The sequence below is a fragment of the Festucalex cinctus genome, chromosome 10, assembly GCF_051991245.1.
Source record: "Festucalex cinctus isolate MCC-2025b chromosome 10, RoL_Fcin_1.0, whole genome shotgun sequence".
Classification (NCBI taxonomy): Eukaryota; Metazoa; Chordata; class Actinopteri; order Syngnathiformes; family Syngnathidae; genus Festucalex; species Festucalex cinctus.
Window position 1 is genome coordinate 16265888 of NC_135420.1, and position 27735 is coordinate 16293622.

At 39.9% G+C, this 27735-nt stretch overlaps 4 protein-coding genes across 5 annotated transcripts in view; 2 read left to right on the forward strand and 2 right to left on the reverse strand.

The window, feature by feature from the left end:
- p3h2 (prolyl 3-hydroxylase 2) overlaps positions 1-10047 on the forward strand; it is a 46424-nt gene extending 36377 nt beyond the window's left edge. The window contains exons 6-15 of the mRNA XM_077535238.1: positions 3525-3614; positions 3891-3931; positions 5173-5270; positions 5348-5475; positions 6764-6859; positions 6941-7091; positions 7255-7372; positions 7480-7555; positions 8802-8942; positions 9096-10047. Of these exons, the coding sequence (XP_077391364.1) occupies positions 3525-3614; positions 3891-3931; positions 5173-5270; positions 5348-5475; positions 6764-6859; positions 6941-7091; positions 7255-7372; positions 7480-7555; positions 8802-8942; positions 9096-9188 (1032 nt within the window). The 3' untranslated portion in view covers positions 9189-10047. The remainder of the gene's footprint in view (positions 1-3524; positions 3615-3890; positions 3932-5172; positions 5271-5347; positions 5476-6763; positions 6860-6940; positions 7092-7254; positions 7373-7479; positions 7556-8801; positions 8943-9095) is intronic.
- Positions 10048-10704: 657 nt separating this feature from the next.
- ccdc181 (coiled-coil domain containing 181) lies at positions 10705-15996 on the reverse strand. Its single transcript, XM_077534200.1, has 6 exons — positions 15797-15996; positions 14966-15070; positions 12939-13775; positions 12067-12213; positions 11688-11845; positions 10705-11607 (listed from the first exon to the last, which is right to left on the reverse strand). The coding sequence occupies exons 1-6, from the start codon at positions 15797-15799 to the stop codon at positions 11436-11438; spliced, it is 1422 nt and encodes a 473-aa protein (XP_077390326.1). The 5' UTR covers positions 15800-15996; the 3' UTR covers positions 10705-11435.
- A 946-nt stretch (positions 15997-16942) lies between these two features.
- cpox (coproporphyrinogen oxidase) lies at positions 16943-21209 on the forward strand. The gene is made up of 7 exons (XM_077534458.1): positions 16943-17638; positions 17974-18117; positions 18275-18385; positions 18507-18648; positions 18878-19096; positions 20276-20380; positions 20451-21209. The coding sequence occupies exons 1-7, from the start codon at positions 17077-17079 to the stop codon at positions 20533-20535; spliced, it is 1368 nt and encodes a 455-aa protein (XP_077390584.1). The 5' UTR covers positions 16943-17076; the 3' UTR covers positions 20536-21209.
- A 399-nt stretch (positions 21210-21608) lies between these two features.
- On the reverse strand, positions 21609-26948 carry prrg1 (proline rich Gla (G-carboxyglutamic acid) 1). Of its 2 annotated transcripts, XM_077534459.1 has the most exons (4): positions 26825-26948; positions 26084-26124; positions 25307-25467; positions 21609-23866 (listed from the first exon to the last, which is right to left on the reverse strand). In XM_077534459.1, the coding sequence occupies exons 2-4, from the start codon at positions 26091-26093 to the stop codon at positions 23414-23416; spliced, it is 624 nt and encodes a 207-aa protein (XP_077390585.1). In that variant the 5' UTR covers positions 26094-26124; positions 26825-26948; the 3' UTR covers positions 21609-23413. The 2 variants fall into 2 exon arrangements, with proteins under 2 accessions (XP_077390585.1, XP_077390586.1); XM_077534460.1 differs by lacking the exons at positions 25307-25467; positions 26084-26124; positions 26825-26948 and adding an exon at positions 23957-24030.
- Positions 26949-27735: the final 787 nt, after the last annotated feature.

A 27735-nucleotide genomic window follows, 5' to 3' on the forward strand; every position in this document is an offset into this window, starting at 1 on the left:
GTTGTGTTTACTGACTCAGTTCAGTATTCAACACTGGAAAATGTTTGTTTCTATCATCATAGCTGATTGTACTGCACCCAGTAGCAGTTTTTATTAGGACAAAAAAGCTACAAACTACTTCTTCTTACATTTCTATTTAATTTCCCTACAATGTAAGATACAGTATAAAAAAATATTCATAATTAACTCATTTGCTCCCAACAACTTATAAATAAAAAAATGTTGTTTAATGTTTTAAGTGTCCCAAAGACATATTTATGTTTGTTTGTTTTTTTGTTTTTTTTTTATGCTAGAGCATACAGAAGGCTTTGCTGTAGCCTCCCAACTGCAGAGAATGGTTGCAGAAATGGTCGTTATTACACAAACGGCCACAGGTGGCAGCAGAGCAAAGGAGTTCAACCAGGGCCATGTTGAAAAGAAACTCAATTACTCACAATTCTAAATATATTTGTGAAAATTGATTAAACTTAGCTATGTTCTAATGCTAATTGCTGCAAAACGGAAACAGATAGAAATATTTTTCCTGATGAAAGAAGACTTTAATCTTTCTTTTGATAGGTTCCATGTTTTTATAGCAATAGACCACAATATTCTGTTGGCTTTGCAAAATCAGTCCAAATCCAGTAAAACAGCCGGAAGCAAACGGGATTGCTTCTGTGAAAATGGCTGAGAGCAAATGAGTTAACATTCACACCATTTTAGCTGTTCAACAAATTATATCAGCAGAAGTACTTGGATTCTTTTTCCTGGTCAAGTCACACATTTCCTACTAACATGTTGCTAGGCAGAATTCCACTAGGCTTTTTTTTAATGACAGACTAAGGGCCAGCCTGAACAGGAAGTGATACAGACACATACTCAGGAAATTTCACTTTAAAAAAAAACAAAAAAAAAACAATTTAACTACAGCCAGACATGCAGATTCATTTTGCTGTGACAGCACTACTTTGTATTAAAAATGAATTGCACAATAAAAAATAAAATAAAAAAAGTCATCTGGTGGGTCACTGTCCAGCTCAGTCATGTGTCTTTTCATATTAAGAGCCATCTAATCTTTAACATGAAGTAACTTTCTGCACATTTTTAAAATTGTAAAATACAACTTGACTCCAGTCTCCACATGCATTTATATTACTTTTATTACTGCTAGATTTGGATGTTGACATGTCTGCTACGTTGCGACTGGAATTCCCCCCAGTACAGGGTTTCCAAGTAAGGGGCGGTCATTAATTGCATGTTAAAAAAATTAAAGGAATTTTAATTTAACTCAGGGCGGCACGGTGGATGACTGGTTAGCACGTCGCCTCCCAGTTCTGAGGACTCCGGTTCGAGTCCAGGCTTCGGCCATTCCTAGGTGGAGTTTGCATGTTCTCCCCGTGCCCGCGTGGGTCTTCTCCAGGTACTCCGGTCTCCTCCCACATTCCAAAGACATGCATGGCAAGTTAATTGGGCGCTCCAAATTGTCTTTAGGTGTGCTTGTGAGTGCGGATGGTTTTCCGTCTCTGTGTGCCCTGCGATTGGCTGGCAACCAGTCCAGGGTGTCCCCCGCCTACTGCCCAGAGCCAGCTGAGATAGGCGCCAGCACCCCCCGCAACCCTTGTGAGGAATAAGCGGTCAAGAAAATGGATGGATGGATGGATAATTTAACTCACAATTAATGCACTAATTTTGACACCCCGACTAAATAGCATCATTTTGTCTATAAAATTGTTGTCAGTTTGCTTCTGCAGAGGAGCTAATACTCTGACAATGAGTGCCACTGCCACCTTCTGTAGTGGATGTGCAATTACACATTGCTTTTTATTCTAGTCCAGAAAAAATAAATAAGTGTCACGTCACCCCCAAAAGATGAAATCCACCCCCCTATTTGAGAAGAACTGGATTTGCTTCAAATGTGGCAGAGGTTGTCGTTCAGTCAATTTTCCTACACATCACACCTGCGAATGCTTCCTGTTTTTCTTCAAATTTTAACTGCAGACAAATGTTGGCACTCAAGCGCTCAGCCATGTGCTTCTTCCCTCACATCAGTCTTATTGAATTATAGGCTCAGATCAGAGCTGCAGCTTTGGAGTTAAATATCCGTCTGATCATCTGATCTGGGATGTGGGCATAGAAAGAAGATATTCACATCAGGGGGGGGAACGAGTCCTCAAAGGAAAAGTGTGGATTTGAGGGAGAAGGAGACGACAGGAGTCAGGAGTGCGTTTTCTGTATTTCTTGGACCACGTTGATACTCGCCATCTGGCAGGAGTTTCCTTTTTAAATTTTGTTTTTCACTTGTACCGTAGATTCACCTTCCAGCTGGAAGAATTAGCCAGTTTCTTATGTCAATATATTTAGGACAACATATTTCTTGCAGTGAGCAGAGAAGCAGCCGTTTGATTGCCTTCGCTGTTCAGTAATTGTGTAGCATAATACATTCAGCTTGGTCTTATTAGTTACTGTCACTCGCCACTGATGATTTGTTACTTCCTAAAACTGTTCAGCTGCTTTGCCAAGTCAAACTATGGCTCTTTTAAAGTCCAAATAATGCAACCTCCTTTTCCTCGAAAGCCTGCTTCTCATTAGTGTGTTTAAATGAATGTGCAAGTACTGTACAGTTAAGTATGTCTCATACTGTGGCTTGTGTTTTTTTTCTATCCTTCAAAGTCTTTCCACCAGGCCCAAGAGTTTACAGTGCAAACTAGAGGTCCCTCTCACCAGCCTCAGGGAGGTCACTTCCAAGGCTCTAGATGTCAGTGCCAGGCCCGAGTTACCTCCATGTAAAATAATGCTGCCTTTCAGGCGCGGACCGTCAGGGGAAAAGTTAAAGAGGCAAACCCGCAGACGTCTCTGGCACAGTTTAGGGGCTCTTTCTATAAAGATTTAAAATAGCTTCAAATAAAATGCTACTGGCTTCCTTTGTTTTCAGATGGGATTGGTTTGAAATAGAAATTGATTTAAAAAAAATATATATATATGAGTATAAAGTATTGAGAGCTCAAATTAGGGTTAGGCATTTTTATTATATTTCATTAATTGACAATAGGGAAAATTAACTCACATTATCAACAGGATTACATTTTCGAGGTGAAATAGTTTGTAACAAAATGTCCTAAATAGATTAAGATTATGTTGGAAAATACATGCTATGTAAATGTATCATGCCTTTGCTCAGTACATCATGGTCATGTTTAGACTCATCAGGTGTAGCTGATACTTATCAAGGTGTGTGCGCGTGTTTTCATGTAGTCAAATAAAAACCAGCCGATGTAGTGTGAATCTGACATACTTGTGAATTTCACAAGTGGTATGAGCCGGCTTCCCTACGGGTGCATCATGTGTGCGTGAAAATCAAAAGCAAACACATCTTCCTGTCAATCTCCAGTGGGTGGCAATCCACATAAATGCAGCTGCCGGGGATTGGAAGCAGTACTGCATCACTAACTTTTTATAGCAAGTGTACAAATGATTTTAGTTTTAACTCCGCTGGTAGGAAAAAGGTTCCCCTCCCTTAGTGACGTCACTGTTGCGTGTGTCTGCAGGAGGCTGCGCGGTACCTGAGGAGGCACAAACAAGAGCTGGAGCTTCTTCTGGTTGGAAGTCAAACCATGGGTGTGAACTTCACCGATGGGGTACGTGCGGGTGTGTGCACTGCCTGCGACGTCAAACTCAAACCTCAAAGAAAACTGTCTGAGTAGTCCCTTTATGTATTTTGGGTGTATGTGAACATTCAGGTTTTTTTGTACTGTACGTCTGCCAGCTAATGTTTATTAGAAGTCATTCACTGTTCTGGTGGAGCTTTTTTAGGTGAAAGGCGACCCCTGCTGATCGTATTAAATTTGACTGACGTTTCGTTTGCTAGTTTCATTTCATCCGTTTTATAATAAACACTGACTTGGTGATTGCAGAATTACTGGAGCAGCTCGGGTGGGAGAGACAACTCCACCAGGTATTTGCTCACATCTTAATTCATAATGATGCCATTGGATAGGAGAATAACTTTAACTACATCTTCCTATACAATCTAATATACCCCAATGAGAAAGATGTGTGAAAACTTGGATGGATTATTAACAAGTATTGTGGTTTGTTAATAATGTGTTGCAGTTGTTTTTCATTGATGTAGAACTGCACTGCATTAAACAGTATGAAGGATTAGAAGTGGAAAGAAAAATTTAAAAAGCTTGACAATTGACAAAAAGGGTCCTAAAGATAACCTTGCCTGCAATTTTGTTGCTTAAAATGATATCAGAACTGCAGTAACATAGTACTAAAGTAAAAACCTAGTCGACGGCAGCTATGGCTTCAAGCCTGGATTTGCAAAGCATTTTTTTTGTACGATAACTATACAGGGAGCAAAAATATGTAGGTGGTGTTTAAACTTTGATTAAAATTAAATTACACATATACAAATGATAAAATTCATAATACTATGATACATTGTTGAGGACAGGAAGTGTATTTTTAGTTGGTATAAAGCTGTTCTTGTTTTGCTTGTTTGTTTGTTTGTTTGTTTGAGCCAGTCATGAACCAAAAGGGTTGATGTCATCCAAATGATACGTTTTATTGGTTTGGACACGCAAATATGTCACGTCCACTGCAGGTTAACTTACTTGACCTGTGGGGAGAAACGCGACAGAAAAAAAAAACAAGACTTAACTTCTTTCTGCTCCTTTTCCTTCCATATGGAAGAATATTGTTTCATATTGTATTGGGGTTTTTTTCTAAATGAGTGAAACGAAAATGTATTTTTCCAAGAATATTACAAATTTGTCTCCAATATTGCAAATTTAGTCTCATAAAATTTATAAAAATGTTTTTTCTCATTTTTTATTTTCATGTGTATTTTTATATCTTTGCTTTGCCTTTATTCATATGGTGATAGTTTTTTTTTTCTGTGAACCTATTACTCCTTTATCACAACAAAGCTACTGAGAAGTGTTTCTAATATTTTGATTGCCCTTCTCACTCCATGTATGAGCAAAAATATTAAAAACAGATCTCAGTTTGATGCAGTGCACTTCTAACAACCACAACATTCAACAAACACTTTTTTTTATGTTTACCTGACTAACAGTGGCAGTCAAAATTGAGTGTCATTATTTTGAAATGCATGTTTTATACATCTGTTCCAGTGGTTGTAATATTTTACAACTATTCAACAAAGTATGCATGTTGGCTCTCTTTCAGGATTCCCTCTGGCACAGACGGCGGGATGGAATACGTCCCCGTCGCGGAACAACAGAAGAACAACGCCAGCGTGGCTGCATCGCAGCCTCTCAAAGAAGGTCACATTTCTCTCTCCGCATATTTCCCGGCCTGTACTGACGAGCTTTTGACGAAAACAGCTTCGTCTTGTGTGCAGGCGGGCCGTTGTTGCACGATGACGTGCAGCTGGTGTACAACTCGGCGGAATTGAACGGGACCCAGCGAGTGCTGCTGGATCACGTTCTAACCGAGGAGCAATGCGCGGAGCTCCAAGAAATGGCACAAGTAAGGAATCGGACAGGGAAAGTTTGGCTCCGCCCCCATTTTCATGCTGCGCTATTAGCTCTTTTACTGTGTCAGGGTTACCTGTTTGACATCGATTAAACACGACACAAAAAGGAGAGAAGACTTCTCGCGAGGAGAGAGGAGAGGAACTGACTGATAGGATTCACTCCTGCACTCTCTGAAGATTCCTCTCCTCACCCTCTCTATTTATTTGGTTGTCCACGCCCCTAGTTACATGGGTGTTCCAACCCTAAAAATGCAAATGCAAGGCATAGTTGGAACACGGTGTACTTGTTTGTTTATATGTTGTGCATGTGAGTGGATGACTGCTGAGTACATGTGTGGTCAAGTTTGCAATCATTTCTCAACAGAAAACAGGCGACCTCAGCAGACTGGCTAGAACTATTCTGCTGCGTTAGATGTTGTGATTCTTCAGCTTTTGAGTCATATTCAAATAGTCAGACTATGTGAATGTGAGTGGGATCAGGGCAAAGCATTCTTCATTGCAAGCAAAAGCAGTCCTTCATGGCAGCAAATATGTGATAACTTATTATGTACAATTATTCCTACATACTGCCACACGTTATCCAAAAACAACCCCCACAGTGCCAGCCAATTTCGAGCATTCTAACTCATCTTTCAAGGCAAACAGAATATTGTGTTCTTTTACTACATATAAGGTGGGTACCACATGAAAGATCGCATTCCATTCTTTCATCAGAAAGACAGTATGTTTCTACCTTATTCCGTTCTTTAGTAATCACCATTTGAATATAATTTGAGTGACTATGAGCGAAAATTGAAAAAAAATAAGAGAAAACAAGGTTTTTTTATTTATTTATTTATTTTAATTTTTTTTTTAAAGATACCAACAGTGACTTTGACACTAATATTTTTTTCCTTTAGTGACGCTCTGTGAATTTGGTTTAATGTGACAAAGGCTTTGATTCATTCACGTCATCCTTGAAAATGCTCTATTTCATCAGATTTCATCAGAGTCTGTCACCTTTCATTGTAATTTCATACATCGGCAGTCCATTGAAGAGAGATACAATGCTGCCATCTGCTGGCCATAGTTAGTGGGTGGTTTTGATTCCACAACGCATTGACCAGGCAGGCAGCGCTGCACTTAGACGTTGTACTGCCCATTGATTAAAAAAAAAAATACGTAGTTGACGTCATTTAACGTTTATGGTGGCATACATCGTGATTTGACTAATTGTTATGAAACGTTTTTGGCAGTAAAAGAGTTAGTGGCGAAAATGGATGTCACTTTGCTCTCTTTTAGGTTGTGACGCAGGAAGGAGACGGTTACAACGGCAGAGCTTCTCCACACACCCCAAATGAGAAGTTTGAAGGCGCCACTGTGCTCAGGGCCCTGCAGGTACACAAATGGCACAAAATGGCCGACGCACTTGTTTCATCTTCCGATTGCTTTTCAGCCTTTTCTGTCATCTTTCTTTAGTACGCCCACGAGGGCAGGGTGTCCATGAAAAGCGCCCGCCTCTTCTACGACGCCAGCGAGCAAGTGAGAAGCATCATTGCATCCTACTTCAAGATCAACTCCACCCTGCACTTTACCTACACTCACCTGGTGTGCCGCACGGCCATCACAGGTGAGTCGTCCGATGCTGATGCATCATGCGGAGCGACATTGCTCATAGTTTTAATCATAGAGCTCAAAATAAATACAATACTGTCATCCCTCGTGCAATGTCATAACAAGATCTTGTGCATTTTGTAAATAAATGCAAATGTTTTTGTGTCGGCTGTTGCCAGGTAAGCAGGAGCACAGGAGCGACCTGAGCCATCCCATCCACGCGGACAACTGTCAGCTGGATCCCGATGCTCGTGAATGCTGGAAGGTGAACCAAAGGCTCGCACATCGGGACTACAGGTTAGCAGTGTTACCACTATACCAAAATAATTCACAAAAAACAGTCCAAATAACATTAAGGTGAAGTCCATCTGTAATGCTCACCTCGAGTGTTCTTTTCTTTTCAGTGCACTACTATACCTCAATGGAGACTTTAAAGGTGGCGAGTTCATCTTCGCAAAGATGGATGCCAAAACGGTCACAGTAAGTTACTTAGGATCGCTTGTTTGAAGTACACTTGAGATGGAAGACTACTTAAATGCGCATTCACATTTCACACTCATCTATTTTGAAAATCTTTCCATATACTGTATGTGTGTATAATATGTATATAAAGAGTTTTAATGAAGAAATTCAAGACAATCACATTTACATTATTATTATTGTTGTTATTATTGGGGATGTTCGATACCATTTTTTTTTCTGGCCGATACCAGTACAAGTACTTAACTTTTGACTAGTCATTATTTGATACCGATACCAAGTACTGATACTACTAGTACTATTGATATTATTAAATTTCTAACAACAACAAAAATAACCATGATGATAAAGATTTTTTTCCCCTAATTTTCTATTCTCCTGATTTCTTATTTTTAGTTCCTGATTTTGTAAAACAGCCAAAAAAGGGTGGTTTCTACTGGTATTGGCCACCATTGCGAGTACAGATACTTTTTTTTTTTTTTTTTTTTATTCATTTTCTCCTTTTGGACATATCACAACAGCCTCTAACACACCACATCACAACATCCGAGAAGAAAAAAAAAGGCTGACGGGATGAAGCCGTGGTTTATTAATCCCCGTCTCCAGGCCTTGAAATGAGGCCGGGTATCGGCCCGATACCAGGTGTCGATACTCTCCCATCCCTAATTATTATTTCAGACAGATTAGGGACCATACCGACCCATGAATCGCAAAACTCCGCTTATAATTGACGGCCATGGAAATGCATTGGGGGGGGAGAATTTTATTTTATTTTTTTTTAAATCCCAAAAAAATGCTCAAAAAAACATTTGTTTTGTACCAAAATTAGGGGTTAACAGGGATGAAAAAAAAGGTTTTTTTTGTGTGTTTTTTTCTTAAATAATCAGTATGTGCCTGTGGTGGTTGTTATTATTATTATTATTATTATTATTATTATTATTATTATTATGTGCTGCGATAAGATACAAGAGCCACAAGTCCAATGTATTATTGTTATCAAATTATTATTATTAGATTTAAAAACACATGATACTGTATATTCATTTAAAAAAATGTTAATTCATTGATTTATAATACATAATGTGATTTTTTTAATTACTACCTTTTTTTGTATACACTAAATGCATTAATACTAATGTAAATTGTTTTAACATACCAATATTTTATTTCAGCATGTAAAATGATTGTGAGCATAATCCTGAAATTTGGAGCGATTCAACATTGTTTTGTTCTGCATCCTCACCAGGCGACGATAAAGCCCAAGTGTGGCCGGATGGTGGCGTTCTCCTCCGGCAAGGAGAACCCGCATGGCGTGAAGGGTGTGACTGAAGGCCAAAGATGTGCTCTGGCTCTTTGGTTCACCTTGGATCCGAACTTTAAGGAAAACGTACGCCCTTCTTTTGTGAAGACCCATCCCTGTCTGTATATGTAGTGGCAACTGTTTCCAAAAAAAAAAAAAAAGAAAAGCTGCTCCATAATTTGACATATCCACATTCCGCTTGCTTTGCCTCCTAAAATGATTGTGTGCTTGTTTGTGCAGGACAGACTGAAGGCAGCCGAGATAATCCACTCCTTGGACACGCAGTCTGTTCTGACTCACGGACTCGACATCAATCCCAAAGATGAACTGTAGATGTAGCCTCCACCTCAACTGTTTGTCGATGACCTTTATTTATTGTGGAATTGATCAAATCTATTTTTGTACTATTGCAATTGCAGCCTTGATGACATTTGGTATAATTTAGGGGTGGTTATTGTGATGTTTTTGTTTTTTCTACACACCAGTGCTGGAGCATGCTTTTGCTGGTTTTTGTGTTCTATGTCTCACTGATCTGTGAACGTGTCAAAGGGGAGATTTTTTTTCCTTCTTTATGTTGTTACTTTTGAGGTCAACATATTGGTTTTAAATGAATGAGGAAAAACACTGTGGATGACATCATTACATCAAAAGTTTCCTGCAGCTCAGAAATGCTTGACAAGCAGGTACCTTTCCATGTCCAAAATAGTTGTTTTTATTATTTCCATGCCAGTAATTGTTGTCCTCAAAATAGACAGTGCACTGTTTTCTCATTTAGATTTTTTTTTAATTATAATTAGCACTATTTGAAAGAGATGTTCTGAATATTATTTATAATAATCATGCACTCGGTACTTCTGTCTGCCAAATTTGGGGAAAATGTGTCTGTATTTTGTGTTGTGTTAATTTATGTTTTGAAAAAGTAAGACAGCTGCTGTCATAACTGTCTGCGTTTTAATATGGGAAACTTTTTGTCATAAAAAGATCAAATCTTTCCTGTTTCAAGGAATATGGTATTTGAGATTTTTGTTGATATACAGGTGAAAAAGACATTCATGCACTGTAAATTCTAGAGGGCAACCAATGTTTGTTGTCTGTTTCTATACTTTTGTTGTCACATTGATATTTAATGTTATAATGCACAAAATTGTATGTTTATGGGCCCTAATAAACTATAGACCGTTTAAGTTTGTAATTATTGTATTTGGTTTATTCTCTCACCTACAGAATTACAGAAATGTGCTAATCCACAAATGGCTCCTACAGATTGTGTCTATCAGTACGCACAATTCATCTAAGTTCAAATTACATTCACCACAGTGACCTCTCAGCATTACATGTGTACATTATTTTTACATTTTGAACTTAGATCAAACATGTAATGTGTGTACTTATAGACACAATCTGTAGGAGCCATTTGTGGATGAGCACAAATAAATGCTAAAAGTTTTAGAAACCCATTTGAGCTTTTATTCACGGTCCACCTGATAGTGTATGTACTAGTGCACTCTTTGTCCTCACTAGTATGATAACTTTGGTATACAAGGATAATTGGAGGCAACATTTTGCACTAGTTGACAACTCCGTGCTACTAGTACTATGAGTGACTTTAGAAAACTTGATACATGTAGCATATAGATGTAAAACTAGTAGACCTTTTTGCCTCACTAGTAGCATTTATTCATCCTACTAGTATGCCAAAATTGGCCTACCAGTGCAAAAATGTAATATAATAGGGCAGAGGTGTCCAAACTTTTTTATTTGAGAGCTAAATACAGAAAACAATTACGGAAATGTATTGAACACATTGAAAAAAAAAAAAAAAAATCAAGCAAGCAATTACAGTACTGTATTCATTTGTTAAGACTTTTTATTCTGGAAAAAAATTGCTACATAACTGCTTTCATAAAACAAATCTTTTTCTAGATTTTCAAGATTTTGGGGTGGCATTAGCCCTGTGCCCTTAACAAAACAGTTTAAACAGTTACTTGGGAATTTTTAATGTTTATAGATCAGATTGTTCACCAGCGTTTTGAACAGCAATTGTGTCATTTTAGTCAGTTTATTCTACAAAAGCTGTACAGTACAGTATATAAACCAATCTAGTAGTAGAAGCGCCTATTTTTTTCCACAAGCATTCCCACATTGTGATGGTTATTCTCCACACTTTTTTGCCGCGTAATAACTCCCACATAATACATCCAATTTACACTGTTCAAATATTGCTTAGAAAATTCACGCCTTGCGGGGTACATATCGTCTGGTTCCACATTACTTACAGTATTTGCACAATTTAACATTAAATATCAACTTTTCCCCCATTCATTTTCAATGGGACAGACATTGACCTATTTCAAAGTGTTCACTTTCCACGCCCACTTCCATACATATAACTTATCATCATTACCAGGTGTTTGATACTGCTCGTTGGCACAGTTGGTAAAGTGCATTGTCCAGTAAACCGTGCCATAGTTTGAACACCGCTGGTCTAATGCGATAACAGCAATAAAGTCACAATAACAGTAAATGTTTTGTGAAAAATCCTAAATATAAAAAAAATGGGGGGGCAGTAAGTACGGCGCTTCAGTAGTGACAAGTCAGGTGATCGGTAAATCTGAACGTCCTGGTGTCGTTGGCCGTGCACAGCAGATCGCGCATGCGCCGTGCTCGTCGCTCCTCCAGCACAAACCTGCGCGTTCGCTCCCGAGCCGCCCGTTGCTCCGCCCTCTTCTCCGCCCGCTTGCGAGTCAGCCACCTGAGGGAGGACAAACATTTGTACGTTTACAAAAATAAATAAATAAAGACAGAAAAACATATCGATGAACTTTAACTCACAGTTTGAAGGCCCGTTCGCACTCCTCTCGGCTGTGTAGGAGGTAACCGTTGTCCTCTTCCAACCTCTTCAGCTGCACTAGCTGCTTCTCTCGCTGCTGTTGCTCCTGTTTCCTATGCAGCCACAGCCGAAAGGCCTCCTGCGGCTCACTGGAGTTTTTCTGCAGCAACAACAAAAATGTAGCCTTTTTTCCCCATTCTCTTATCGCCATTTGATTTTATCTTCTTTACAGTGGCCATTCACATCTGGCCTGGTCAATTTGGTTAAAAAAAAAAATGCCACAATGGTAAAAAAAACAAAACAAAACAAAAAAACAATGACATTTTTGTGACAGACTAAAAGTTTCAAAACTGTATTGTGTCTCCCCCTCGTGGTGATTACCTGCAAAGTCATCCTCTCCATCTCCTGAGCTCGATTGATTCTCCTCTCCTGTTGCAGCTGCTCTCTCTTCCTCAACAGCCAGCCTTTGAAAGCCAGTTCGTTCTCCTGCTTCTTCTGCTCCTCTTCCTCCACCTTTCTCCGCTCGGCCTGACATCATACATTTGTGGATTTTAGAGTAACGACAGGCTTTAAGTTTGAATAAAACAGGCAACGCTCGCTTGTTTGTGGTGTGGCATATAAGCATTGCTTTGGCGCCATCTGCTGGAATTGCGGTGCCATTGAAAGAAAAAAAAGCACTTTTTTTTTCGTTAGCAGTGCCCGTACAAATTTAATTTCACATGAGTGTTACATGGTGATCGTAAACTACAAAAAAAAAAGAAAAAAAAAAAGAAAAGTTGCTTCAAGATGTAATGTTGGAATTCACCGTCAAACAAAACAAATGAGAATTATGTTGTTTTTAAAACAACCTCACAAATAAAAAGAATGTCCATGCTAGCTTAATGCTAACCATAGTGAAAAATTTGCTGTCGCTCTACTCTTATTTATTTGTGTCTATACGACACAATAACACCAGTTTTCTGAGTTTGGTCATGTGACATTCACAAGCTGAGCCGTGATTGGTCTACCTGAGCAACTGTGATGTCATATTCAGTTGACGCTAATTGTCAAAATGGCGGTCGTTCAAAATGAATAAAAACAGGTGGATTTTGCTGCTTAATTTGTATTCCACAAACACAATATTAATCAGAATGCAGTGTTTACACTAGTGAAGCCAAATAGAACAAATTATAGGAAAGACATTTGTTGTAACTCAAATGATTTTTCACTTTAATCATGAATAGCGCTGGTAAACCAGTGTGTAGCGTCCTTACCTCTCTGGCCATCTTCTCCTTCCTCTCCTGGACCTTTTGCAGCAGTTCCTTCTGCTGAGGTGAGAGCTTGAACGTGGCCTGTGAGGGCGTCCCGGTGGCCGACTGCACCCGCCTCTTGGTACCTCTCCTCTGGCCTCCTCTGTGGCTGGGGCCGGCTGAGCTGGGCCTTCCCGGAGGTCGGGGAACCCGGGGGCGATCGGAAGAAGCTCCGGTGGGGGAACGAGGCGAGGGGATGAAAGCGGGGCTCTTCCTGTGGTGCTCTGGTGCGATTGGAGGGAGGAGGCCTTGATTTTCTACCTCTTTGAGACAGACGAGATCAAACCTGCCATCTTTTTCCACAAGGACCCTTCCCTCTTTCAGACTTTCGTCTCTCTTCCCACCTCGATGCTTCTCTCGAGGGGACAGTTTCAGCTCAGACAGCCTCCCTGACACTTCCATCTCCGTGTCGTCCGCATCTCCGGCACCATTTTCCACTTGCAACGGCGGAACCACCAAGGTAACGAGCTTCTCTTTAAAGTGAAGCCGCCGCCTCCGGCTCAAATCCGGAGCTTCCTGATTGCGCAGCTCCTTGTTGGCTCGTTGGATCTTTTCCAGGATGTACTTCTTTTCCTCTTCCGTCTGCTCACCCACTCCCAAAGGAGGCGGTGTGGCATGAAACGACTTATGGGGGCTGTCTCCGTCCGAGTCGTACTCGAGTGGGTCCATTGGTGAGGGCCACCTCTCGTCGTCGCCAGCCTGCTCCTCTGAGTTTTTGCTTTTCTCTTTTGCTTTTTGTTGTTTCTCATCTTCGGCTAGCTCTTTGTCGATGTCCGCTTCAATGTCCACGTAGTAAGGACCCTGTGTGGAGGAAATATGCATGGAGCAAAGGGGTGGCAAATCCAGGTCCAGGAAGTAAAAACCCTGCCACAGTTTGGCTTTGGCAACTGGTGCTCCTGGTGAGCTTGTTACCTGTTGATTGAGTAGAAGCACCTGTGGCTAAAGCCAAACTGTGGCAGGATTTTGGTTGTACAGTGGGACCTCCATTTAATAGACCAACGGATTCTGGATTCAACAGATAGAAAATAATGTCCCGTTGACTCAAAACATCCCTTATCTTTCGAAAGTCTGCTCCAATTGAAAGTACGACTAAACCAAGACGTTGTTATTGTCAGCTAACTTGTGACAGCTTGGTTAGGAAAATATAATTTACAAAGAAACTCTCGTTCTTACAAAGAACATTCTAGCCTACTTTAGACCATATTTGGCGAGTTTACAAGACCATACTCCTTCTTCATATTGAGAAAAAGCCTTCGAGTACACTAGCGCAGGCTAAAAAGCGCACCAAAGTGGCGGCCATGTTGGTAGGGGTGACTCTACCATCATGGACATTAGCTTAGCATGGACATTAACTTCGCATTGCTGTAAGCTCCAAAGAAGTCTATTCATATCTATGGCTGTTTTTTTGTTTTGTTTTGTTTTGTTTTGTTTTGTTTTGTTTTGTTTTGTTTTGTTTTGTTTTGTTTTGTTTTGTTTTGTTTTGTTTTGTTTTGTTTTGTTTTGCTTTGCTTTGCTTTGTTTTGTTTTGTTTTGTTTTGTTTTGTTTTGTTTTGTTTTGTTTTGTTTTGTTTTGTTTTGTTTTGTTTTGTTTTGTTTTGTTTTGTTTTGTTTTGTTTTGTTTTGTTTTGTTTTGTTGAACACATCTCTCGACCATGCTATTTTTGGTAAAGCTGTTTTTGTACTGTATTTGTTTTTATTGTAAAGCCCTTATCTATGGCATCTAACTGTTACAGAGGCAAAAAAAAAAAAAAAGGTAGCGCTAACATCATGGCTCATGATCGCAACAAGATACGCGCCATTATTCTCGCCCAAGCATAGTTTTTAGGCAATCAGTTCTAACAGATGACACCAATTAAATCAACTTTTGCTGTCTACTGTTGGTCGTTGGAATGCCAGTGTTACAATGTGTGTTCAAGCGTGTTCATGAATATTGCAGCACAGTGAAAGGATATTACTGTAGTACAGTATGTCAGCTGCTGGGTTTCACTTACTTGCTCCTCGCTCCGACTTTCCTCGCTGATCAGCCAGTCAAGATCCTTCTCAAAGTCGTCCTCATACACCTCCTGGGATTTTGTGCAAACCACCTCACTCATGATCTAGCATCAGAAGATCAAATACTAATATTTTTCTCTCAGTCACAACTATTTTTAAGACTGTTATCATAGGTCATCCATTTAGTGCTTATCCTTATCCAGAATGGCAGGAAATCTTGACACAGACAACACTGCCATTCGCATGAATGTCAACTTTGTGAAGCACTACATTATGTCAGATAAATCCCATTAGACTGGACATGTGTCTTAACGTTGTGGTCATTCCTGGGTCTACAAATGTACATATCTTTAGTTGAGTGGGTTCCTTATAAAGCCAAATTATTATCATTGGTATTAGTACTATTTACATTTTTCCCCCAATCACATATTTTTTTTCAAAGAGTATATTGTGGATTATTATTTAGTTAATTTATTCACCCTTAGGTTGCATTTTTGTTAGTTAGTTAGTTTGTTTTAGCCCCCCCACCCCACCACCTTTACTTGTTTTACTGTTTATGGGTAATAAAGAAGACAATGGTGTTTGTTATAGCTTAAGGTGAAGTCATTATTTAAAATGATGTGTAACGTTAATGACGTATTTGACATCATTTGACATATGCTATCTTGCATGAGATACTCTTTGCAAACAGTTTTGAAGGCTGTTTAACCTGTTTGTTTGAAATAAATAAACAACAGGCTATACCATCATTAAAAGTTCACCCGTGGGCCATGGAAGGATTTCTTGCGAAACCCAAAATGAATTAAATAGAAATGTTTGACTTAACTCACCATCGGTTCGTGCGGTAGTATTCTCGTGGAGTGAAAACGGTGAAACTGAAATGCAAACGTGCTGCCTGTTTTCCACCATGTAAATGTGTCACGGACACGCTGAGGCTCTGTGTCTGCGGTGCGACACCTGTGCACATAATCTCTCGCCGTCTACAACCCTAAAAGCATTAACTGTCCGGTCGCCATAGAGACAGACAACATTTACACTCGCGCATGCGCACACAGGACAGTAAAAGCCCACTCGCATGAGCTGTCTCCACAACAACAAAAAAACGTTCACTACGGTAGTATTTTTATAAAATATAATTGAATAATAACCATAGTGTTAGGGTTTGGGTTAATATTTTTATTGACGTTCAAAAAAAACTCTCAATAGATTTACAAATAAATAAGGGTCAAAAGTTTTTTATTTATTTATTTATTTTAAAGATGATAATAATAACCATAAAAACAACAATATTGTATAGTACAAGTAGCTGTAATTAATTATAATTATATTTATGATAATTGATATGACTTTCATTATGCGAATGCATAGGCTACATACTGTAGTCAGAATACCAGCAGTTTCATACAATAACGCTATTATAATCCGTCAGAGTTGTGCTCCACCAGGCGGTAGTATGATACATACATATAAATATACACGGAGAAGAGTTTTACAACTCAATAAAACGCAGAATAAAAGTCATTTTACGCATGCTCATGAATATTGTTAATGTCTGCCTACATTTGTTAGCCCTTATTGCATTTTGCATGTCAGCAGTAAGCCAGCGGACCTAATTAAATTGTGTAGTACATATGTACATCTTTTCTTTCCAGAATTGTTCATAATTTTCTGTTTCTATCTATCTATCTATCTATCTATCTATCTATCTATCTATCTATCTATCTATCTATCTATCTATCTATCTATCTATCTATCTATCTATCTATCTATCTATCTATCTATCCATCCATCCATCCATCCATCCATCCATCCATCCATAAGTGCAGTGGGCGTTCCGTGCGTGAGTCCTTGAACGCAACGCTAGTTGTGTCGCAAGTCTTTCTGGGACATGTAGTTTTCTTTTATCGATCATGGCTTAGCTGTAGGTGGCTGTATAAACTACATTTCCCAAGGTGCCTCTCTCACTACCCGCGGAAGTGCGTGCTACTAGGTGTCAAACTGTTATCAGGAATACGCAAGTGCTGATAATGTTTTGCTACTTTGTGTTCGCTCAGTAACCACCAAAGAGTCTCGTGAGGACAATATAACGTGTGACTTACTTTAAAAAAAAATGACCACTATCGTTTTGTTTAAGAATACAGCACAGGCTACGTCGAGGCGATGTTTTATGTCAAATTTAAAGGGGCTTTTTAGTGCAAGGGAGTTTCATTCGTCTCGTTCGCTTCACACCAGTTCACTGCCACTGACAACATGGTCGTCCAGGACTACTGGCGCTCGGTTCATGTCCCAAGGGCCCGCAGGCAGGTCGTCAACCGGCGGCCGAAGCAGCAGGCGGGGAGCACTGGCGCTGAGCGGGGCCGCTGCAGTCACCGCAGCCGCTGCAGTCGCGGGATTCTTGGCCAACGTCAACCACTTCCAGCGAGCCGAGATGGCGACTCTGGTATCCCGAACGGTCGAGGAGGACCAGGACCGGGAGGAGGGGGACATCTTGGCGAGGTGCCGGGGATTCATGTCGCCTCCGGTCACTGATGTGGCCGTGCTGCAGGGGAGGAAAGGCGAGATGTGCACCAGGATGGAGATGCTCATCATGGAGACGCAGGCCGAGTTCTGCAAAGCTTTGGAGGCGGTGGATGGTGGCACGTTCAAGGTGGATCGCTGGGAAAGAAAAGAAGGTTGGAGCAACTCTCGTGTGCTGAAGAGCTTGAAAAATCCAGCCATAGTGGGCTTTTAGTGGTGGTGCATTTTAGGTTCAACTTAAAATATTTCTCTGGGAGGGAAAAATATTATGATGCCACTTTTTGTCTTATTTTCATTTTAAATTTCCCTCTTGTCATCCAATTCTACAATGAAATTAATTGAGATATTCTCCAAATATATCTAATCATCACATATTTTTCTACTTACAAAATTATTTTCAAACCATCCATCTTAAAAATGTTCATCTAATCCGTGGCGTATATGAAATTAATAGAGCAGATAGATGTCTTACAAATCAAAAATGTTTCAGGTGGTGGTGGGATCAGCTGCGTGATGCAGGATGGCGAAGTGTTTGAGAAGGCCGGAGTCAACGTATCCGTGGTGTTTGGAAACTTAACCGAAGAGGCGGCCAAGCAGATGAGAAGCAGGGGGAAGGTCCTCAAAGGGAAAGATGGTAAGCACCGTCGTAAGCAACCATTTTGAGTCACATTTTCACATTGATGACGGTCGAACAAGTGGGAATACAAGTTAAGCGTTCTAAGATCAAACAAAAATCAAGCACTTGAAGATGCCTTACGGGCACGGAGAACACAAAGCATTGTTTGTCTCAGGCAAGCTGCCATTTTGTGCCATGGGCGTGAGCTCCGTCATCCACCCCAAGAACCCGCACATCCCCACCGTGCACTTCAACTACCGATACTTCGAGATCGAGGAGGAAGACGGTGAGCTCGCCTTTGTCCGCTCCTGTGACGTCACCGTGTCTTCGTATCCGTGACACCATTCAGCTCATGAATCAATCATCACCCTTGTCCCCTCCCTCCCTCCCGCGTGTGTGTGATGTAGGCTCCAAACAGTGGTGGTTCGGTGGCGGCACAGACCTGACTCCGGTTTATGTGAATAAAGAAGACGCGTTTCACTTCCACAACACGCTGAAGGAGGCGTGTGACAAGCACCACCCGCAATACTACCCCGACTTCAAGAAATGGTACAAAGAGGCAGGCGTTTGTGTGATGTCATCATGTGGGATGTGGAGGGTGTTTCTTTACTGCACGATGCTGATAAGACAACAGTGAAGGAAAAGACCGTTATGGGCTTGACTATCTGATTCAATCCAATGGGTGGATGTTGTCAAGTCATTTAAAGTCTATACATTCATACACAACTCAACTTCAACAATTCCCACAAGTCAGCCTTGTCATTTTTTGTACTTTCAGGTGTGACAGGTACTTCTACGTGCGCCACAGAGGAGAGACTCGGGGCATCGGCGGCATCTTCTTCGACGATCTGGACGGCCCCAGTCATGAGGAGGCTTTCGGATTCGTCAAGAGCTGCGCCCGCACCGTGGTGCCCTGCTACCTGCCCATCGTGCACAAACACCTCCGAGATCCGTTCACTGACAAGGAGAAGGACTGGCAGCAGGTGCGACGGGGAAGGTGAGTGAGTGTATTCTTCCACATTGACGTTGTAATTTTACAAGAGTAAAGTCATATTCTTAAGGTAAAAGGTTATATATTTTTTAGATTAATCTTGTAATTTTACAAGAGTAGAGTCATATTTCTAAGGTAAACAGTTGTGTATTTTTAGTCTAACATTGGCATTTTACAAGAATAAAATTAGTTTTTTTTAAGGTAAAAAGTTGTATTTTTTTTTAGTCTAAGATTTAAATTTTACAAGAATAAAATCACATTTTTAAGGTAAAAAGTTGGCATATGATATATTTTGGCAAAAATGAAGTCATGTTTGTATTTTTGATATTAACATATTGTACAAGAATAAAGTCAAATTTACAAGAGGTATATTATTGAGGTAAATGTCATACTATTACAAGAAACGGATAATTACAATAGTCATTTTTTTAGATTAATGTAACAAAAGAACACTCAAAAGTCATATTTTCAATAAAAAGTTATATATGTTCACGATTAACGTGGTTTTAAAAGAATTAATACATTTTCAAGATAAATAATTTAAATATATATTTTACATTTTATATTTTAAATATATATTTTTATTTATTTATTTATATTCATTTTAAATATATATATTTTTGAATTAACATAATTGTACAAGGATAGTCATATTTTTTTTATGAAAAATGTTGTATATTTTCGATATTAACCTAGCAATTTCACAAGAACAAAATTACATTTTCCAGATAAAAATGTATTTTTTAACTTATTGCTGTAATTTTACAATAATATATATTTTCAGCACAAAACATGTCTTGTTTTGTTTTTTGGCAAATCATCATCAGATTATTATTAAAGTTTATCTGTCTTTGAAAAATAACCACACAAATGTGGATGTCATATTGGGCATCCTCTAACAAGTTGTTTAGGAATTATAGCGTATATTACAGATTTTTTTTTGTGTGGACAGTATCTACATTTTTTGGGGGTTGTGGAAATATTTGCAATGTTGCTGATTTTTATTTTATTTTTAACTATACTGTATTTAAAAATATATGAAACTTTTTCTAAAATTATTAACATAGTGAGTTATTGTAGTATATTAATATATTACATTGAATTGGTACCTGTCTGGTTGACTTATTGTATTCCATCAGAATGTAGTAATGTGTTAACGTGTCATACTGTGACGTTGCACTCCAGATACGTGGAGTTCAACTTGGTCTACGACAGAGGCGTGAAGTTCGGCTTGGCCACGCCAGAATCACGAATCGAGAGCATCCTTATGTCCCTTCCCCTCACCGCCAGGTAAGCGGCCTCAAAGCCGCCGCCGAGGCGCCGGCGTCGCTTAATTAAGCGAGTCGACCTTCCTCCTCAGGTGGGAGTACATGCACGAGCCCGCCCTCGGTACCCGAGAGGCCGAGATGCTGGAGGCGTTGCGAAACCCCAAGGAGTGGCTGTGAGCGCCATGGTGAGACGTTTACATGTTAATATGCAGGGAACATCTATGTTGTTCTTGATAATAGTGCTGTTTACAAAAATAATAGGAGCTTATGTGAATTTTTGTGATAATTGCTGTTGTCAGTCACTGAAAGACCAAGTTAGAAAAACACAAATGTACCTTGCCTGGTGGCCATTGTTCCTGCTGTTGGTCCCCTTTGTGTTGAGGCTAAATATAGCTCGCCCTACTTGAAGCCTTGACTGCTTTTTTTTTTAAATTTACTTTCCACTTTACATGTGAAACAGAAACAAACTGAGTCTTCGGGCGTGTGTATGCACACCACATAAATGCACTTACTTACTAAGAATGTGGTTAAAAAAAAAAAAAAGTGTCACTTGTTTTTCTGGTCTTTGGCTGATTACTCATTGTTTGGTTTCTTAACCGGCAGTCAAATGTTTGCTTTTTGGATTATGTTCCATGCAAATGTGGAAGGTCGTGCTTGTTTAAAAAAGATAATATAAACAAATTGAATCAACAAAATAGTCTCCATGCAAGGCTCACATCACATTTATGAATGTTATTGGTACTGGGTGAACTTCATAGGCTATCAGTCTGTATGTGTGTAATTGATGTGACTTTATTTTTGCTTTATTCCTGCATTTCTTTGTAAATAAATCCCAAGATTTATGAATTATAGTTTGGAGTTGTAGTTAGTATTTCCTTTTATTTTATTTTTTTTAAACTCTATATTATTTTATATATTTGACAGAATAGATCACATATAAAAATCAATCATCCAAATAATCTCAGGTCTAAACCTTAAATAAGGAAAATGTACCTTTTATGAACTTCTGTTGAGAGACGCATGACAAATGTGACTTTTTTTTTTTTTTAATTACAAACCAATTCACATTTGTACATATTAAGATTTCTTACAGGTTCCCTTGCATTTTGTGTTGCCTTACTACAGCTAAGGCATTTTGTAACAGTGACCTTTGTGAGTTAAAATGGCAACCAACACAACTCACTTGATGGTCATGTAGTGAGTGCCGAGTTTCACAGGTCAACTCATAAAAAAATAAAAATAAAAAGTAATCAGTGCTTAGCGTGTATCTATATTACAATAAATTGCATTTGAAGTACACAGCAATATTGCATAAGTGTGCCTGGGTCCATCAACAATTGTCTTCCAGGGGTGTCAAATTCAGTGTCATCAAGGGCCAAATTATTACCCCCCCAAAAAAAACATTTAAAATGTCTAATCATTATTTTATTACATAAGCATTTCTCACCTACACATTTTTTTTATATACAAATTTTAAAATCAGAATTTAATTCAATTTAGAAGAAGGGATTTGATGAAAAGAAATGCTTGTAAATCCATCTTAAGTGGATTTAAAAAAAAAAATATCAATTTTGGTGCAGATTTTCTGCTAAGACGAAAACTAATCCATTTAGCTAAAAAGATGAAATTGGCATACTATTATCTTTAGTGGGCCGCATAAAACGATGTGTCCCCTGGGCCTTGAGTTTGACACCCGTGGTTGGAGCCGTTTTCAAATTCAGGCGGGCATTTTAGCCTCAAGGCAAATCCCTCTCAATGGACCATTGTGTGATCACACCAGATGAAAATAAAAAAAAGAACATTTGCTAACTTGGACGTTAGAACTGACAAAGTCCAAACATTTTGTCTTAGAGCTCATTGTGAGCTTCCACACAAGTGCCTTCATTTAGTTACCAACTAGAATAGTTCCATTAGTAATGACACATTCCTTCCTATGCAGTAAAATGCAATCTTAATCATTTCACTTTCACACATACAATATTTATATTTGCATATACACAGATAGATACCTAACACATGCTTGACATGGACTTGGTGCATTGTGGCATTAAATACACAATCTTCCCCGAGAACTCTTCCCCCAAAGCTTCCATCTCAATTGCCTCGCTTGCCATTTTCCTTCACAAGTATGGAGGCTGTCAAACCGACTGCACTTGTGAAGCTTTGGGGCACAGGGAAGATTTTCACAGTTGAGTGTAGCTTCAAAACTCGCCAACAAACACAACGGAGCAACGTGGTTCAACTTCACACAACAGACATGTATAAGACACACAAAACTTAATATTGTTTATCAAGTTAGATTCCTGAAACATTGCGCAACATGTTATTATTGACTGGAACGTATGGAAAAACATTTGAGCATTTATTTGATATTAATGGGAAGTAGTTGCCCAACTACTGAGCAGAAATGGACGGAAGAGGATTAGGGCCAGTTAAGAGGGGGAAAAAAAGGTCGGCAGGATTCTGATTTTAATCACTGAATTCTCACTTTAATGTGATAATTCTGACTAATCTCAAATTCTCACTTGAAAGTCAGAATTCTGAGAATAAAGTGAGAATCCTGCCAACCCTTTGTTTTTCACTTCGCTGGCCCGAATCCTCTTCCGTAGAAATTTCAAACAGTGGCGAGGAAAAAAATAAATAAATTATGAATGCACACTTCTCATTCAACTAGTGCACTAGTACATGCACCTTCTCGCCAAATAGTGTGATTGTGAATAATTGCTCAAATGTCTTTCTGTCAACATCCACGTATGTAGAATGTTGAAGTTAGCTGGAGATGCTGATTTCCTGAATGCTGAAGCCATTTTTTTTTCTTTTTCTTTTTCTTTTTAAGCCTATTTCCAAAGCGCACCAGCAATGTAGTATGAAACGCTTGGCACTGATCTCCAGTAAAGCACAGACAAGTCCAACAGTATGGAGAAAATTCCTTCGGTTTGGCATTCGCAACCGTTTTCCTACTTCGTCCCGGTGAGCCTTTTGCGACTTGCGACAGAACACATGTTTGTTGCATTTGGTATCGTTAGTGCAAGTGTTGAGTGCTGGCATCGTGCGATCACTTCCCGCCGATGCCGCTGGTGTTGATGATGTCCTCGTACTGCGGCGGGGGCTCCGCCTCCACGCGTACGTCGGCGCGGCCCACCGCCTCCTCGTACGTCGGCGGGCGGTCGGCGGCGCTCGCCCGGCCGGACGCCGACTCCGAGCCCGGGTAGCCGGCGGGGCTGCTGTGGACGCTGAGTTCCGATTGGTCGGCGTGGTGATAATCCCTCCCCCAGTGGTCCGTGGAGACCACCGACAGGACGTGGTCGTGGTGCGAGTGGGCCAGGCCGGGGCTGCGCTGCGAGCGCTTGCGCGAGTGGCAGCAGAAGACCACCACGGCCACGGCCACCACGATGAAGACCACCGTCAGCAGCGGCACGATCAGGTAGAGGGAGTGCACGCCGCCCACCACCGACTCCAGACCTCCCGAGGGGCTGCTCTCGCGCACGTACTCCTCCCAGAAGCGCCTCTGCATAAAAGCAAAATGCACGTCAGGACAACGCAACGCAACTCCTTCCATTCTGAATGACTGCAAGACAATTTATAGGCCAACAATAACCTCAATTGACGTCGCCGACATGATCGTGTGCATCCGGTGACACAACATAGCTCACCAGCTGCCAACAATGGTTGACAGCAAATCCCCCACCCCCCACCGCCACCACCACCACCTGGCTGCTCTTCCTGCTGATAATAATCACTTCCTGAAAAAACACACGCACATTCCACAAAGTATGAATGGCGGTGTCGGTTTCTATTAGGGCTGCTTGATTATGGGGAAAAAAAATAATCAGGATTATTTTGGCAATAACTGAAATCACAATTATTCAAATTATTATTTTTTGGTACAAAACAAGAAACTGTTTCAGCACTTAAAAATATTAACACCAGTTTAAAAAAATATATATACTATAGTTAGGTTACTTCCTTTTGGACCAAACGGAATTTATAATAATATATATTTATGATAATATATATTTATTTATGTTGGCAAATACTTGAAGTTGGAGTGAAGCATGTGCACTGTGCAGCAGGACAATTTTTTGGTACAACAAAACACATTAAGACAAATCAAATTCTTTGAAACGCTATAATTATGCAATCTTTGAAGAAACAAAATATACTAAATTAGTTATTTCAAAATTTAAAAAAAGGTATAAATATATCAATTTAAACAACTCAAAAATGAGTATTAATATTTTTTTTAATTATGCTGATTTTGTAATTGTGGAGTGTAATAATTGAAATTGTACTTTAATTTTGATAAATAGCACAGCCCTAGTTCCTTTAGTGACATATGAAGTCAAAGTGCTTCAAATGCAGTTCTGGGTCTTCAGACATATCTGCATAACATATCAGACATATCAGATGACATATCTATTTCCATCATCTGAAATTAAGTTAACCATCCATCCATTTTAAGATCTGCCAACCTATTGAAATTCATTTCCAGTTATTTATAGGACCAAATTTATATAACATATTTGTCTGTTTCCTGCCTTGTTCAATCATTGTGAGAAATAACAGGATCAGCGTCCTCACATTTATCGGTACTATTATATATATTTTTTTATGTTTATATTGTATTATTGTGGAAATGCGGTAAATAATGAGACAGAGGCGAATTGTATCTTATTTTACTCTCCGCAAAAACTGATTACAGAGCAATCTGCGAGCGACTGTCGTTCAACCCTTTCATGACCATCATCCCTTTTAACCAAGTCCCCGCCCTTAAAGATACAGGGTCAGGGTAAATGTCCCTCCCTTGTGGCTCACCACATTATTATACATTAAATTATGTGTTATTATATATAGAGCATTCTTTGTCACAAAGTGTGTCATCTATTTTGTGTCCTACTTTCCTACTTGTGAGTGGATTTAATGGGCGGAAGCGATGACATCATCTCACCGTCTTTTCGTCGTTTTCGAAAGCCTCGCGGGCCTCCTCGTAGGTGCAGATCTCCTCGCGGCACTCCCTTTGGATGTTGCCCTGCTTCATCTCCTCCAGCAGGAAGTTGGCCCTGGGCAGCCGCCGCAGCACCGAGTGGGCCGCGTCCGCCGGCAGGAAGACTGGGGTTAGGGAGGGAAACAGGGAGATTTTGCAATTTGTGAGAAAATGCATGAAAACAAGGTGTTGCGAGAAAGCGACCCGGCGAGGGGCAACAGCGGGGAAAAGAACGAGAACAACTTAGGTAAAGAAAGTGTTTTGGTAGAAAGGAGAGTGTGACTCACATGGAACAAAAAGAGGATAGATACAAACAAAAAGAGGAAGAGGGGTAGGGGGGTGCTAATGGAAACAAAGCCTATCCGGTGCCCACTTTTTCTGCATACTAACAAAAGCGGCTTGAATTTTGGCATCCAGCCATCGCGGGTTGTTGGGATGAACTTGATGCGACAGAGCGGCTCTGTTTCTCACATCATGATAAGAACACCACATGCCTTGCCTGGTGTGCTATTTTCTTAACAAGTAATGACATCCTTGTGACTCGATGTGATCCAAAAACAAACACATGATGCCAAAAATGGGAATTGCTTGCCTTGTTGAATTAAAAAAAAAAAACCAGAAGAACCTGCAGTATGTTTACTAAACGCTGTTGAGAAATGACACATTAGAAAAGGAAAAGACACCAAGAGAGGGAACTAGTTGAAGAGTTGAAACAAGAGTGTAAAATAACAGCAAACTTACCACTCCCCATGCTTCCTGTCAGTCTCCCCGGGGTGATTTATCTACAAAGAATAAACATATTTTTCAACTTGCTGATAAAAGTCAGACAATAATTAACTGTGTCTCCTTTAAAAAGAAAAAAAAATGCCTCTCTCTCTCTCTTTTTTTTTTTTATCCTCCAGAAAATGGTGCCCTCGAGGAAGCCTGTTGCAACTGGTAATACGACTTAACTAAATGGCAACTAATAACAGGAATAATCTGCGACCCAAACGAGGACAAGTATTATGGAAAATGGTTGACGTAATAATTCTATTTATAGTCATTTCTGCGAAAATTGGCGTCACTGTCAGACTGGTGAGACATCTTTCGTCCCAGTGTGAGTGACCAATGGCGGCCACTGTCCACGCTTACTCATGGGCGGGTTCGGGGAAACGCACAAAACGAAAACACGAGCAAAAGACAGCAAAAACAACTACTTGACGTTTGGATTTCAAGTTGGTACTAAAAATTACGCACCTCAGCTGGCTGTCCTGCCCCGCTACATTCGCTATCCGGCTCGCCCTCATCCAGTATGCATCGCAAAGCGGGGCTGAGGTTAGCTAGCGCCCCGTACGTGACAACCAACCGAGGGATGATTTTGGAAGCAAAACTCCCAACATACCCCGCGATTCAAATGCCACTAAATGCCATTCGCTAACTACTTCATTGGTAACTCGGTGTCAGTCAATATAACAGAGTACAGTAGTCAAAATCGCTTTTTACCTTCTCCGCTCCGCACAATGCGCATTTACGATGGCCTCATCTCTTCTGCGGCCCCCCACACTGACTGAAGTGTTGCTATGCTCAGCGCGCATGCGCATAACTGTTTGTTTCAGCCAGAAGAACTGGCCCTCTCTCACTGACCTCACTTCATTAAAGAGACAGAACGGACGCGAAAAAGACGATGACGTCACCTAAAAATGGAAAACCTTGATATGCTGCGCTAATAATATACATGATGATTGATAATGAGCTCACACGCCTTTGAAAAGACTCAACAACTTTGACTTATTTTGCTAGTTGAAGTTGGCTGAAGCAAGTTTTGCCCTCATCAACGGTTAAACGGTCCCATTTTTAAACACTGTTAAATGATTCTGAATGTCCTGTACGATTTAATAATAATAATAATAATAATAATAATAATAATAATAATAATAATAATAATATCGTTCAATTTGATATGTACCAGAAGCAGCACAGCCAAGAGAAACGTTACAAAATTAATGAATAGACTGTTCAGAATAAATTTATCCAATTTCACAGAGCAAATAGAACCAGGCTGCGAATGTAAATCAATGCTTAGGAATATGTGGAACAGTTTTATGTAGCATTAGACTTGTTTGTCATTATAATTGTGTATCACTAGAATTCACAGAGCTCATTCATTAGTGCCTAGACTGATTTAACTGTAAACTCGTTGGACAAGCGAAAAAAAAAAAAAAAAACATTTGTGAAGTGCGCCGTTATTCTGTTTGTTAGTTTTCGCAAACTACATCCTGGCAGTAGTTCGTGAACGTGAAGGATACTTGAACAGGCATCAGGTGCCCGTATGATGCTGGGAGGGTGGACATGCACTTCCATTAATGCCATTGTGACTCATAACATGTCTAACAACTACCACACTCAATAATAGA

Excerpts from the sequence above, each read along its gene's own strand:
- ccdc181 (XM_077534200.1), bottom strand. Across the intron at positions 12,214-12,938 it reads AGGAGAAGATGGCCAGAGAG|GCCGAGCGGAGAAAGGTGGA; the intron begins GTAAGGACGCTA and ends GTATGATGTCAG. Across the intron at positions 11,608-11,687 it reads TGCGAACGGGCCTTCAAACT|GTGGCTGACTCGCAAGCGGG; the intron begins GTGAGTTAAAGT and ends GTCCTCCCTCAG.
- cpox (XM_077534458.1), top strand. The coding sequence starts at position 17,077 with ATGACCACTATCGTTTTGTTTAAGAATACAGCACAGGCTACGTCGAGG. Across the intron at positions 18,386-18,506 it reads CGAGATCGAGGAGGAAGACG|GCTCCAAACAGTGGTGGTTC; the intron begins GTGAGCTCGCCT and ends TGTGTGATGTAG. Across the intron at positions 19,097-20,275 it reads CAGCAGGTGCGACGGGGAAG|ATACGTGGAGTTCAACTTGG; the intron begins GTGAGTGAGTGT and ends GTTGCACTCCAG.
- prrg1 (XM_077534459.1), bottom strand. Across the intron at positions 23,867-25,306 it reads TCGAAAACGACGAAAAGACG|AGGCGCTTCTGGGAGGAGTA; the intron begins GTGAGATGATGT and ends GCTTTTATGCAG.